The sequence below is a fragment of the Hippichthys cyanospilos genome, chromosome 12, assembly GCF_059441005.1.
Source record: "Hippichthys cyanospilos isolate Australia breed blue-spotted pipefish chromosome 12, RoL_Hcya_1.0, whole genome shotgun sequence".
In the NCBI taxonomy this organism is placed as follows: Eukaryota; Metazoa; Chordata; class Actinopteri; order Syngnathiformes; family Syngnathidae; genus Hippichthys; species Hippichthys cyanospilos.
The window spans coordinates 2,347,932-2,361,225 of NC_142380.1; the positions used below are offsets into that span (position 1 = coordinate 2,347,932).

The 13,294-nt window shown below is 45.1% G+C and overlaps 1 protein-coding gene and 1 long non-coding RNA gene across 2 annotated transcripts in view; one reads left to right on the forward strand and one right to left on the reverse strand.

Annotated features, from left to right (window-relative positions):
- The window catches only part of kmt2cb (lysine (K)-specific methyltransferase 2Cb), a 48,400-nt gene that overhangs the window by 21,944 nt on the left and 13,162 nt on the right, over window positions 1-13,294 (forward strand). Inside the window, exons 16-39 of the mRNA XM_088428645.1 lie at window positions 561-677; window positions 866-970; window positions 1,150-1,254; window positions 1,570-1,751; window positions 1,840-2,004; window positions 2,075-2,181; window positions 2,721-2,792; window positions 2,908-3,120; window positions 3,503-3,625; window positions 3,876-4,007; window positions 4,106-4,242; window positions 5,033-5,225; window positions 5,704-5,796; window positions 6,038-6,085; window positions 6,505-6,645; window positions 6,745-6,777; window positions 6,893-7,039; window positions 7,128-7,269; window positions 7,384-7,613; window positions 7,695-7,768; window positions 8,039-8,239; window positions 8,474-10,399; window positions 11,260-11,555; window positions 11,652-13,180. Of these exons, the coding sequence (XP_088284771.1) occupies window positions 561-677; window positions 866-970; window positions 1,150-1,254; window positions 1,570-1,751; window positions 1,840-2,004; window positions 2,075-2,181; window positions 2,721-2,792; window positions 2,908-3,120; window positions 3,503-3,625; window positions 3,876-4,007; window positions 4,106-4,242; window positions 5,033-5,225; window positions 5,704-5,796; window positions 6,038-6,085; window positions 6,505-6,645; window positions 6,745-6,777; window positions 6,893-7,039; window positions 7,128-7,269; window positions 7,384-7,613; window positions 7,695-7,768; window positions 8,039-8,239; window positions 8,474-10,399; window positions 11,260-11,555; window positions 11,652-13,180 (6,511 nt within the window). The remainder of the gene's footprint in view (window positions 1-560; window positions 678-865; window positions 971-1,149; window positions 1,255-1,569; window positions 1,752-1,839; window positions 2,005-2,074; window positions 2,182-2,720; window positions 2,793-2,907; window positions 3,121-3,502; window positions 3,626-3,875; window positions 4,008-4,105; window positions 4,243-5,032; window positions 5,226-5,703; window positions 5,797-6,037; window positions 6,086-6,504; window positions 6,646-6,744; window positions 6,778-6,892; window positions 7,040-7,127; window positions 7,270-7,383; window positions 7,614-7,694; window positions 7,769-8,038; window positions 8,240-8,473; window positions 10,400-11,259; window positions 11,556-11,651; window positions 13,181-13,294) is intronic.
- The window catches only part of LOC148414378 (uncharacterized), a 27,884-nt gene continuing 14,590 nt past the window's right edge, over window positions 1-13,294 (reverse strand). Inside the window, exon 4 of the long non-coding RNA XR_015867366.1 lies at window positions 1-719. This is a non-coding gene — a long non-coding RNA (uncharacterized LOC148414378). The remainder of the gene's footprint in view (window positions 720-13,294) is intronic.

Consider the following 13,294-nt stretch of genomic DNA (forward strand, 5'->3'; position numbering starts at 1 on the left):
ATTGTCATTGTACAGAGGTATACAACAAATTGGGATCTGGTGATGGGGGGCAGGCTTAGATAATCAGTGTGTAAGGGTCTATAATCTGTTTTACACTTTAGAACAGCCCTTTATCAAACTGTCCGTTCTCAGCCAGTCTATGTACATCTGTGGTACTCTGCAACTCTCCGAAATTTAAGTCATCATTTAGATCAGGGGTCTGGAACCTGCAATGAGCTATATTTGGCCTCCTGATAATTATAGTATATAATGATTTTTTTTTTTTCATTAAATCATATTTTTTGCTAGAATTAGCACAGCCGTTCAAAAGATTTCGTATTGGCCAAGCAGTGGAGAGCTGGAATCAATAGATCATTTTTTGCTTTATTGCAAGCTTTACAGTTTACCGCCAGTTTACTGGCAACCAGTCCATGGTTTTGTCTTCATTTTGCCTTATAGACTCCATTCCCTCCAGTGATTGTGAACAGGATAAGAATGATAATCCCCTACACGCACAGGCTTTATATCCTCATCTCACTTGTCATCACACACGTCTCCTGATTGTTACCTTGCCTCCACAGGGTCGAGGCTCAGCCTTCCCGGGAAGGAGGAGGCCTAGAGGGGCTGGTCTGTCGGGTCGAACTGGACGTGGCAGAGCCAGGGGCAAGAACGGAGTATGCCCCAGCATCATTCCAGGGGTATGTGTACGACGATAGTGTAAAAGTGCTCAGACGTCACACCTGCATATAAATGTAATATGCATGTGTGATATTTACATGTTCCGTTTTTATTTTATTTTTTTGTCTTCAGATTTTTAAACGTTAAAATGTTTCACCTGCAACATAATTTGTACATATGCTAATGTTTATGGTTTCCGCCCCGATAGATCACCACAATAGAAACACCGTACCCAATAAAGGAGGAAGAGGAAAATGCCATGCACAACACAGTGGTCATATTTTCCAGCAATGACAGTTTCACTCTCAAGCAGGTGCTTGCTTGATTTTATAAAGATGCTGTCATACTTAAGAGTAGGAATAGCCTTTACAATGTATTCAATATATTGAACTAACTGCCAAAAATTACAATTATCCGGCAAAATGTCAAAAAAAACATTTCAATTAACGGATTCAAAAAACTGGCTAGTCATGAAGTGTTTCTTTCCTCCAGGACATGTGTGTGGTGTGTGGGAGTTTTGGCCTCGGAGCGGAGGGCCGTCTTTTGGCTTGTGCTCAATGTGGCCAGTGCTACCATCCATTTTGTGTAGGCATAAAGGTATGTTCACTTTATATCACCACGCATGCACTGTTTTTTTTTTGTTGGATTCAGTGATACACACACACATGAAGGTCAGAGGGGAACCATCTCATAAGTTAACACATCTCACACCATAGAATCTATTGTATGTTGACAATAATCTTTTACAGCCATCCAATTACATGGCTTTGGCTGACTTTGATTGTAAGGCTGAATTCTGGAGAAATTACTGATATGAGTGCACTCTTGTAATGTATTCTTTCCATTCCCAATGACAATAGGAAAATAGTGTGTTTTTCAAAATATACACGCAACATTTCTTTCCATCCTCAGATCACCAAGGTGGTGTTGAGTAAAGGCTGGCGTTGCTTAGAGTGCACGGTGTGTGAAGCCTGTGGCCAGGCCACTGACCCTGGCCGCTTGTTACTGTGTGATGACTGTGACATCAGCTACCACACGTACTGCCTCAACCCCCCATTGCAGAACGTACCCAAAGAGAGCTGGAAGTGCAAATGGCAAGTGACGCAGTGGACTTTTTGAACCAATTTGTCGACTGTGAAGTTACCTGAGAAGATTGACCTCAATTTTCTTTATTCCCTGCAGGTGTGTGTCCTGTACGCAGTGTGGCGCCACCACACCAGGTCTGAGGTGTGACTGGCAGAATAATTACACCCAGTGTGCTCCCTGCGCCAGCCTTTCTACATGCCCCGTCTGCCTCATCAGCTACAGCGAAGGCACCATCATTGTCCAATGTCGACAATGCGACAGGTACGCAGCTTCACGACACGTGAAAACGAGCAACAAAAAATTGTGTCTAAACTTTTCGCTTTGTCCACAGGTGGTTTCATGCTTCTTGTCTTGGACTTCATTCAGAGGAAGATGTTGAGAAGGCAGCAGAGAACTGCTTTGACTGCACAATGTGCCGAAATTTCAAGAATACTAAAGGTAGGAGATAGCGGTTGATTTCGTTTGTTGTTTGATTTCATACCTTAACTGGTAGGCGGGCACGCCGTTGCTCCAACTTTTTGGGTTGGAACAGGGCTCAATCATGATCCCAATGCAACATGTCCGCTCCGTTCTTTAATCTGCCCCACTGAGCATTTACATTCTCAAGAGATGTACATATTTAATGTCTGAAATAATTATCAAATATTTTAATAAAGCTAAAAAAAAAATGACCATTGCTTATTTCATTAAAATCATCTCTTGCATTAGCTCATGTGAACTTATTTTCGTACGTTTATCTCATTATAAAGTTTGGGTTATTGTGTATACTGAAATTAAGTTTTAAAATAATTGAACATATATTTAAATAATATATTTCATTTGGTAGTTATTAATTTAACTAATTTACAATGATAAAAAGGCATGCATTAGTTTGTGAATTTCTTTGTAATTTTTTGAAATGTGAATATTCTTCCTTTTTTGCGGAGATTCGGTTTAGTTTTATACAGTTTGTATTGGTGTGTGTGTGTATCCTGCAGTGTTGACCAAACCCAGAGACACCATTGAGCCTGCTGTCATGACACAGATTGTCACCAAAGCACGAGAAATGGGTAAGTTTGACTATATGCAGTAAATTTAACGTTGAATGGACAAGATCATGCTTGAGTACACATTAGGAAGTTTAACCTGTCTTCCATGACGTTCACAGTTGTTTAATCTTCCTAGATCTATCGAGGACCTACACCCAGGATGGTGTTTGTCTGACAGAGTCAGGGCTTTGTCAGCTCCAGAGCCTGTCTGCCACTGCGTCACGGCGCAGGAAGCCCAAGCCCAAGCTCAAACTGAAGATAATCAACCAGAACAGTGTGGCAGTTCTTCAGGCCCCCGTGGACCCCCTCTCAGAACATTCCCGGGATGAGGACATGGAGGACGCTAGAGGTAACCGACTCGCGCCTTAGATGTGTTCAAACCACTTCAGTTGATCAAGGTTGTCATATACAGTTGCCACTAAATACATTTGAATAGCACAGAAAGCTTAATTTATTTCAGTCGAAACTTCTAAAACTCTGCTGATCTCCATTTATCTTCACATAACACTCTAGAGCAGCGAAGAAAAGGACTTGTGAAATTAAAACGCGAAACAGCCGCCGCTGAAGTAATGAGCAAATGAAATGAACTTGATTTCAATCAGGCTAACGTCCTTGTTCTGAGTGGGGTTCAGATTGAATTGACCCCGGTGCTGTGTTCAAGGAGCCAGAGCATGGCAATGGTTTTCTTTACTGCCGGGCTGTCACTCATCATCAGCATTTTCTCCATTTAGTGGAGACAGAGCTCTTGGATTGTGAGGGCAAGTCTGACTCCAGCCCGGAGCGCGAGCCTGTGGAGGACGACTCCAAGGGGGTGGACGGCGGCAAGAAGAGGAAGAGGAAACCGTACCGGCCGGGTAGGGCACCTGATTGAAGGAGACAGCTCCTCTGAGGCGTGAAATGTTGACAGTAAAAGCCTGACACTATGGCCGTAGCAAGTACTGTACTGTGCTCCCTCAAAGACACAGGCCTCTGTTAAATGTTTCCTAATCTTTACAGGAAACACTGATCAATACATACAAAATCTAAAGCCGATAAAAAATCATATCCTGATTCTGATGAGAGTTGAAGTGTGCTTTAATTTTCCTCCCGGATCATCTCTTCAAGGCATCGGCGGTTTCATGGTTCGCCAGAGAAGCCGACCGGGCCAAGGCCCGGGCAAGGCTAAACGGCCCCTCTGTAGGAAGGATTCGTCTGGTTCGGTGTCTGTGTCGGAGTGTCGCATTGGCAAAGATGAGGGTTTGTGCAGTTTGCATTATCATATACAGTGATCTAGATTCTATAGTATACACGCTCCCCCCCCAACCACGCATTTCTATGTGTTCCTCTGTTTTTAGTTGTGGGATGGACAGAGATGCTGCCCGACACGCCTGTGGATGAGACGCCTTCCGGAGCAGAGGTTGCAGAGAAAATTAAAAAACGCTACAGAAAGAAGAAAACCAAACTGGAGGAGGCCTTTCCCACCTACCTACAGGTCTGTCTAAATGAATGTGTTATTCAATCTCTGATCCTAAATATTATCCTTGTGACTGATTAATTTTGCATACATTTTAGATTAGTAACAATAGTAACAATTCCTTTGCCCCGATTGGATCTTTAATGTCTTTGTATCTCCCTCTGGGGAAACCATGTCCTTCAAAGTGCATTGTGTGGAAACCACTTACTCAAGTTTTGAGCACATAGTCCCTCTGCAAGTTTTTTTTCAGAGGCAGAAGAAACTCATATCATCTCTTTAAATGGTTCTTCTCTTGGTTGTGAAGTCACCCAAAAAAAAAAAAAAAAACTTAAATGCCTGTGACTTCACCATTGCTTGTCTCGAGACAATTTCTCACTGTCACATTGTGTTGGCCAAAACACACATACGTGATGTGCATAAAGCCACAGGCAAGCTGTCAGCGCTGCTCTTTATCCCGCCACAACGAAAGCGGGCGGTGCTTCGTCAAACCTAAAGGTCCCAACTCTGCAAAGCACATTTCATTCATTATTGAAACAGTAACACATTGGGCTTTTAATGTCCTTGTGCAGCTGGGACTCCCACTGTTATATGTCTCCAAAGATTGCGAATGACGTGTGGGAATAAGTGGTTTTAGCTTTGATAGGTGCTGACAAACGTGAGGTCAGCTGCATTATTACTGTTGGTTTCAGAGCTGATGTTTTCATCATACTTGAATGCGTGTTTGAATGATCCCTACGGGGAAAGAGTCTTTGCAATAAGGACATCAAGAGGACAGTTCTTCAAGAGTGCTTTGCCTTGCCATTCTCAGGAGGCATTCTTTGGAAAGGACCTTCTGGACAAAAGCAAGCAGAGCAGGCAGCAAGGGGTGGAGTCTGGTCTAATCGAAGAAGGGCAAAGCCAGCTCGAGAGGAAACGCCTTACCGCCGGCTTCCTGAACTCTTCGGCGGACCCGCTGCTCAGTGCTCCTGCCGCGTCCCTTCCTGCCAGACCGCTTGCAGAGCGTACGTACTATATTTCGAGTCAATGTTTCAGATGATTCGAGGCGATTTGGAAGCATGTCACTTTCAAACGTCGATTGAAAATTTGATGCATTTTAGATATTCGCCAGAAGTGCACGGGTTGGATTTACCAGCCTGCGTTAGAAGTCAAGCCTGAGAAGAAAGTTTTCCTTTGCTTTGTTTACATTCAATGAGCCCATTGAGACAGCGCCCCCAGCTGGTTTGAGATCATTTTTGGAATACTTAACCTTGCATTGGCTTTAAGATGCGTACTTTCTGGAATTAGTCACTTATTACTCTTTGCTCGAACAAAAAAGTCTCCAAAGTTTACAAATATCAGGGAGCTCACACTTTTGTCAAGGTTGTCACATTACATTTTTTTTGTTCACCCGGTCCTCTTCATATTCATTCATCATTGTCAATTATAATTTATGACATTTCCTCCCATTTTTTTCTTTTTTTTTCCCCCCTCCATTCACAGAGACGTCTGAGGAGCCATTAGTTGATCTGTCAGACGTTTTGAATACTGATGCAGACATCTTGGGAATGCTCGGAAAGCCAAGTGGTGACTCTGGTGCGTCTTTAATTCTATAGGCGGATGCATTGGTGCCAACCTGTAATCCTCTCGAATTTACTTTCTTCCAAGTTTTAGAAACATGAGGGAACAAAATAGGTCTGTTTTGTTTGTTTTTCCATGTTGAAATCAAGATATTTTGTTCATCTTTGATTTTATTCTTTTGTTTGCATTGTCCAAATCATATTTTGTTCTTTAAGTTGTTTTTCCACTCATTGTATCTGGTTTTGGGTTCTTTTAGGTCTTGATTTTTGCTCCTTCCAGGTTGATGGCTCGCCTCCTCCTTTTGGTAAGGGCTCACTGGTCTACTAATCCCCTCGCTTCAATGCAATCTTGCTTTCATACACTTATTTTCTCTGACTTTGCATGCGATATGCTTCATACATTGCTTTTTTTCTCCTCTTTTCTTCCTTGGGGCATTGCAAAGATTAGGTAAAAAAAAAACAAGCTTGGCACTATTGAAAACATATATCAATTTTCTGGAGCCGCTTATCTTCACTAGGGTCTCTGCTGTGCTGGTGCCCATTCCAGCTGTCTTTGGGCAATATAATAATTTAATTAAATAGACATAGTTTTCGATGTTGTTTTGGGATCAGTTATTGTTTGTTTTGATTTTTAATTCACAGATCGGTGATTGGCCCCAATAATCCTGATCATGTGCAGCTTTCTTTTTTTTTTAATTATATATGTTGTTGTTTATTTCCACAGCTGGTCTGGACGTAGGGCCCCTCACAGAAAGTTCACCAGTGGTGCCCCACTCTCAGGCTGGTCGCAGGACACCTCGAAGCATTCCAGAAGAACCCCTGGATGGCATTCTCAGTCCTGAGTTGGACAAGATGGTTACTGATGGTGAGTGTTGGTGTTCACCTGCCATATGGGGGGCAAAAAATAAGTTCCTCATGCCCACAGATGAAAACAGTTGTAAATGTTGCCTCTTTACTTTTTCAGAATCAATTCTGAGCAAACTGTACAAAATCCCAGGTTTGTAATTTTCTCTGATACTTTGTAGTTTCCGTCACTCTCAATTTTGGTGAAATGTTTTTCTTGATCAAGATGTAGTGTGCTCACGAAGCATCATGCTATTAAAATGTTACAGAGCTGGAGGGCAAGGATGTCGAGGATCTCTTCACCGCGGTTCTCAGCCCCAGCACAAGCCAACCACCGCCGCCACAAGTGCCTCATCCCCAAGGTCCTGGGCCCCTCCCCACCACACCTGGCACTTGTATCCCTCACCCCAACACAGGTAGATTATTTGCTACATTGATGTGTTCCTATACAGTTTCTAAATAGTTTAATGTTCAAACAAGCCATGCATAACTTTTCTTTGACAGCTGGCAGCCCGATGTTTCCAAGGATGCCAATGATCAATGGAATGATGGGTCCAAGCCACCGTTTCCCTTCCAATTCAGGAGGGCCTTTAATCCCAGAAAATTTCTCCCCCCTCAACCGTATGCCTTTCACTGACAATCCCAGGTAATGTACTTATGCTTGCATTTCATGAAGCATGTATATTATGTATATGCACGATGCATGTATATCATTCCCTCTTTTTTGCATTAGGTGTATTTACTGTGTTTGCCTTTGCAGGGATAGAAAATTCTGTCAAATGCCTAGAGAAGCAGTTGGCCCATGGCCCGCCCCTGCCCATGGCCCCACACCACCTGGATCACTGCCGGAGGGGGAAACTGAAGCCATGTCAAATGCCCAAAGGAGTACACTTAAGTGGGAGAAGGAGGAGACACTCGGGGAACTTGCCACTGTAGCACCTGTCCTTTACACCAACATCAATTTTCCTAACCTCAAAGCAGAATTCCCAGGTTGGTGCATGGCACTCATCCCCCCATCACAGTCTCCAAAGTACAAATTGACATTAGAGCTCTGTTGTCTTTTTTTTTTAGACTGGTCTACCAGAGTAAAGCAAATTGCAAAACTATGGAGGAAAGCAAGTTCACAAGACAGGGCCCCATATGTGGTAAGATCATTCATACCATTGCGCTCTTAAAGCCCCGACGTTCAAATGTTTGAACTGACCAAAAATTCTGTTAAAAATACAGTATATACCTAGCATCGGTGAGAGTAAAATGGCGTGCCTTTGTTATGAAAGTGGTTTAACCGTTGTCAACCATATTTGCAGAAAATGGAGAATACTGTTTTGATGAACATTGCCGGAGTTAGTTACCTAGCTGTTACCTGCCTCTAATCTGCAGTTTGTCTTGATAATGTGTATTGATGTGCCTTTCAGCAAAAGGCAAGAGATAACCGAGCCGCCCTGCGCATCAACAAAGTCCAGATGTCCAATGAGACAGTGAAGAGGCACCATCCACAGCATCCACAGCCCCCTGAGGTGTTTGATCCCAACATACCACTAGACACAGAACTGCTGTTTAAAGACCCTTTGAAACCAAAAGAGTCAGAGCATGAACAAGAGTGGAAGTTTAGACAGGTAAGAGGGTATGCAATTAAGTCAGGGCAGCAGCAGGTCCACTTAATATAAAACATCTAAGAGGTGGTTTAGTAAAAGCTCCCAAAACAACTGCATTATCCCTCCGCATTAACCCTGATGACATTGGTGGTTAGTAGGCCCAGTTCACTTTTTTTTGCATGAGACTAGCAAATGGCATTTGTCGCCTTCAGCACGTTGTCTAACGCCAAACATTTTGTTTTGGTTTTCCGACAGCAAATGAGGCAGAAAAGCAAACAGCAAGCCAAAATCGAAGCTACCCAGAAATTGGAGCAAGTTAAGAACGAGCAACTCCAACAGCAACAGCAGCTGCAACAGACCAATGCGCAGGCTGAGGGAGATGGCAACAACAGCGGGAACCAGAGCCCAGCCTCGCTACCTAGCAATGGAAGCACATCTCCGATGCAGCAGCTCGCTGCTAAAGACAGCTTTGCAAGACCCCAGTTACCGGGGACACCGACGTCGGGTCTTTCGGACGATGTATTTTTACGACCCCCTCCCCCTCCTCCTTCTGGCTTGTCTTCTCAGCCCCAGTCCCCGCAGGTTTTCTCGCCGGGCTCCTCTGGGTCCAGGCCTTCGTCTCCATGGGACCCATATGGCAAGATGGTGGGGACTCCAAGACCACCGACTCTCGGGCCAAATGCGTGTCGTAGAATGCCTATGGAATCGGGTAAATCTCCCACATCCTTGATGGAACAGCAGGACCGAGGAAGACCCTCCCCTGCCCATGATACATTCGGTTCCCCAACATCCTCTAGCAATGACCCTTATGCCAAACCCCCTGACACTCCAAGGCCGTCTGGGGAAACGGATCCTTTTCTGAAGCCCATGGGGCCACCCAGGATGAGCCACGCTGCTCAGGGAAGGCCCCCAATGGGCTCGCCAGGCAGAGATCCATACTCTAGGCCTATGATAAGAAATGAGGCTTATCAACGCATGGCTCAGAACAGGATGATATTGTCTGACCCATACTCAAGACCTTTACTGACACCAATCCCTGGAAGCAATGAATCTGGCTCCGTACCGTTGTTCAAGACACCGATGCCCCCGCCACAAACTCATGAAGCGCTATATCGAGCAGGTCAGCATCCTGCGGACAGGTTCTCACAGAATCAACAGGCTGATCCATACGCACAGCCCCCGCATACACCTCGACCATCTGGGAATGATAATTTTACCAGTCCACCTCGCATGGGCCAACATCAACCTCAAGCACATTCATTTACTCAGCAGGGCCAAATGGTTAGAAACCCTTATTCCCACGCACCTTCAACTCCAAGGCCAGATCACTTCACATACGACCCATTTTCTCAGCCTGCAGGCAACTCTCGACCTGAACCCAATGTTCAATCTCGCCCGTTTTTCGAGCCTTATGCTAGACCTCCTGGCACCCCGCGTCCACACGACAACTATAATCAACCATCAAACACCCCCAGCCAATCTCCGGATCCTTACTCACATGCTCCAGGCACCCCTCACCCCGGTGGAATGAACCAGTTCCCTCACCAGTCACACCCTGCTCAGAGGATGTCACCTTCTCACGCCGTGGACCCTTATTCGCAGCCGCCAGGTACACCCAGGCCCGCTGCCGTGGAGAGGTTTTCCAAGTCGCCAGGCAGCGGTCGAGGTCCAGTTGAGGCATTTCCTAGTGCCTCGGGCCCGTCAAGGTCAGGGAGTAACGACATGTTTTCCCAGCCGGGGAACCCGCGGACAATGGTAAATGACCCCTATGCCCAGTCACCTGGAACCTTGCATCCTGGACCTGATGGAGTGAATAGACAAGCGTTAAGGCCAGGATCTTTGGGAACTCAGGACCAATTCTCTGCTTCTCAAGGCAGACTTCAGGAACATTTCCCTCATCCAGGATCACAAACACCTAAACATCCTTGTTTACCAGATGATGGCTTTACCCGGTCACCTTCCAGAAGACCCAGTCAGACGCCCAGTCATGACTCGTTTGAACAAGCTCCTATGACCCCTCGTCCGCAGTCTGAGAAGATGGAAGTTAAAGATCAGTCAAGTCTGGTTAACAATGCGGTTGTCCCTCAAGACCCAAGCCAGGTTCCAATCAACCCCCAAATGCCTGCTGTATCCTCTGATGCTCAGGTTGCTATGGCTGAAAATGAGGAGAGACTCAGACAGGTACATAGTTGTGTTATTAAGAGTTTACTGTCTTGAATTTCTTGTTTACTATGGACACGTTTGTCTCATATGATATCAACACTGGGACTAGTTTGAATTCCTGACAGATTTGGTCCCCTTAGTTTGTTTTTTAACAAGAACATTTTTAGTGGACAGTGTTATCTTTGCTTATGTGCTGTAGTTAATTTGATATCGCTTTAAATAAGCTGTCGTTAAAGTTGTGAAGAGATACAATGGCCATTTCATTCCCGTTACACAGCCTCACAAATGATTTTGTGCATGATCGAAGACAGGATTAAGCACAGGAAATATTTTTTAGCCAAGTACCCCCTAATCAGCGTGAAGCTTTTTGGGTTGGAAAATAAGAAGACTAAAAACAGAGTGCTGTGCCATCTGTGTGATTTAACTTGATAAACTTTGGATTGGAACAACATTAGTAGAAGTATCTCTATAGGTGCAACTCCAGAAGGTAGCTCACAACATTGTGGTTTTATTTATGGCTCCTTTTATTTTAAATTTAACAAAGGCATATATATATATATATATATATATATATATATATATATATATATATATATATATATATATATAATTTTTTTTTTTTTTTTGCAAATAAGTCACTATAACACAATTTAGCTGTGAGTTGTTTCACGTGTTAATTAATGTGCTCTTAATTTGAAAAAAAAAAATGTTCGCCACACTGCATTAAAAATCATTAAATTAGATTTGCTGATACCTGCAGAAACCCTGTCAATTTTGAATTCCCCCTCAACTGGCTTCATGTCACTCCCATTTGAGACCCGCTGATCTAGCAAATCTGTTTCTAACGCTCCCCATTTGCGACACTTGTGTTTTTGCAGCGGCAACGTATTCGAGAACTAATCCTGAAGCAGCAGCAACAAAGGAGTGCCATTCGACAAGAGAGGTGCCCTCAAGAGCCTTCTGGCAACTTGCCCCCAAGAACACCACGGCCGTGGCCACAGGAAGATCACGGACAACAGGGCGATGTATTCAATCGACCTCCGCCTCCTTATCCTGGTCAAGGACCTATACGGGGGCCAATGAGGTTTCCAGGACCATTTCCAGCAGGACATGAAGGACAATTGCCACGGGGCCCACACCCCGGAGATCCTAATTTGAGACTCCAAGGGCAAAGGTGTGTTTAGCTTTGACGTTTACCCTTTACATCGTTTTATCCTGCAATTAGTGGATAGCTTCCACTTTGTACTCACGTATTTTTATCATGTTGTAGGTTTTCGTTTCCAGCTGGTGCTCTCGGACCTCATTCAGCCCAAGAACTATTTCCTCGTGGGCAGCATCCAATGCAGGAAGCCCCCCCTCAAATGAGACGATCCATGTCAGCAGAAATGGCAAAAGGAGTTGGAGGTAATCCTATGGCTCTACCCCAGCACTTTCCGCCGCACAGTATGCCAGTGCAGCAGCATAACATTATGGGCCAGCCCTTCATCGAACTGCGACACAGGACAGCAGAAAACAGGCCACGCATGGCATTTCCACCAGTTGCTATGCAAGGATGCAACATGGGTCCCAACATTCAAATTCAAAGGCCACAAGGCTTTCCGGGCACACCAGATAACAGGTTGCCCTTTACTCAGGGGCCCAGAATGTTAGATCCATTGGCCAGCCAGGCTGGACATGCCCCCCTATCCACTAGTATGGACAATCTTCATCAGCAGTCCCAAATATCAGCAAACAACACACTCAAACAATCCCCTTTGATGAGATCCATGAGCCAGCCCGCTCCAAATGAAACCCAAAACATGCCTCCTTCAATTATCCTGTCTGCTCCCCCTACTGGCCAGAACGATACTGTGGCCACTAGTGAAACAGGAGAAGAGAAACTGGATGCAGAGGAATCCGCAGTAAAAGATCTCGAAGATGTGGAGGTGAAAGACTTAGTGGACGCTGACTTGGAAAACCTTAATCTGGACCCTGAAGATGGGAAAGACCTTGACCTGGAGACGAACGACCTGCACCTTGATGACTTTCTGACATCTGGGAAATTTGACATCATTGCTTATACGGACCCTGATCTCGATGACATCAAGAAAGACATGTTCAACGAGGAACTGGATCTCAGTGATCCTATGGATGATAGCGGTGACACTGCTGAGATGAACAAAAACCTGGAGCCCAGCGAAAGCGCAGCCTCATCCGTATCAGCAACCGCACCGGAGAATGCCGAGAACGCGGGCGAAAAATCATCAAGCGAGGTCAAACTTGACACTCCGGAGAATCGGGACTCCGCCCCTTTGGCGCACGGGCAGGAAATTAAAACGGAGGTCAAAGACTGTCAGAAATCCCCCGAGCTCGCTGGGAACGCCGTGGCGTCAAATCAGCAAGGAGCCCTCTCTGACTCCACCCCTGTGCTGTCCAGTTTACTCATTAAGCAGCAGCCCGAAGAGCAGTCGTTAAACCCAATGGCTGAATCTGTCAATCAAGGCGCTAACCCCCTACCCCAGCAGAACCAAGTGACTGAAAGTGAGCATGCCCGCTCCCCTCCTGTGAATCAGGCAACACCCAGCGCAACTGTTGCCGGAGAGTCTTCGCTAACAGACTTTGGAGAGGACCACCAGGTGGAGCAGCAGGTTTTGAACCAGGCCTTGGGTCAGCACGGCCAGCAGCGTCCTCTTCTGCTGGAGGAACAGCCCCTCCTTTTGCAGGACCTCTTAGATCAGGAAAAGCAAGAACAGCAGCAGCAGAGACAAATGCAGGCCATGATACGACAGCGTTCCACTGACTCTTTCTTCCCCAACATTGGTAAAAAAAATTTCCTTTGATTCAAAGCGCACTACGATAGCCAATTTATTTCTTACCTAAGGTCTACTTTTTGGGTGTAAATTAATTTTTCCGAAATATTCAAATTTGTCGAGA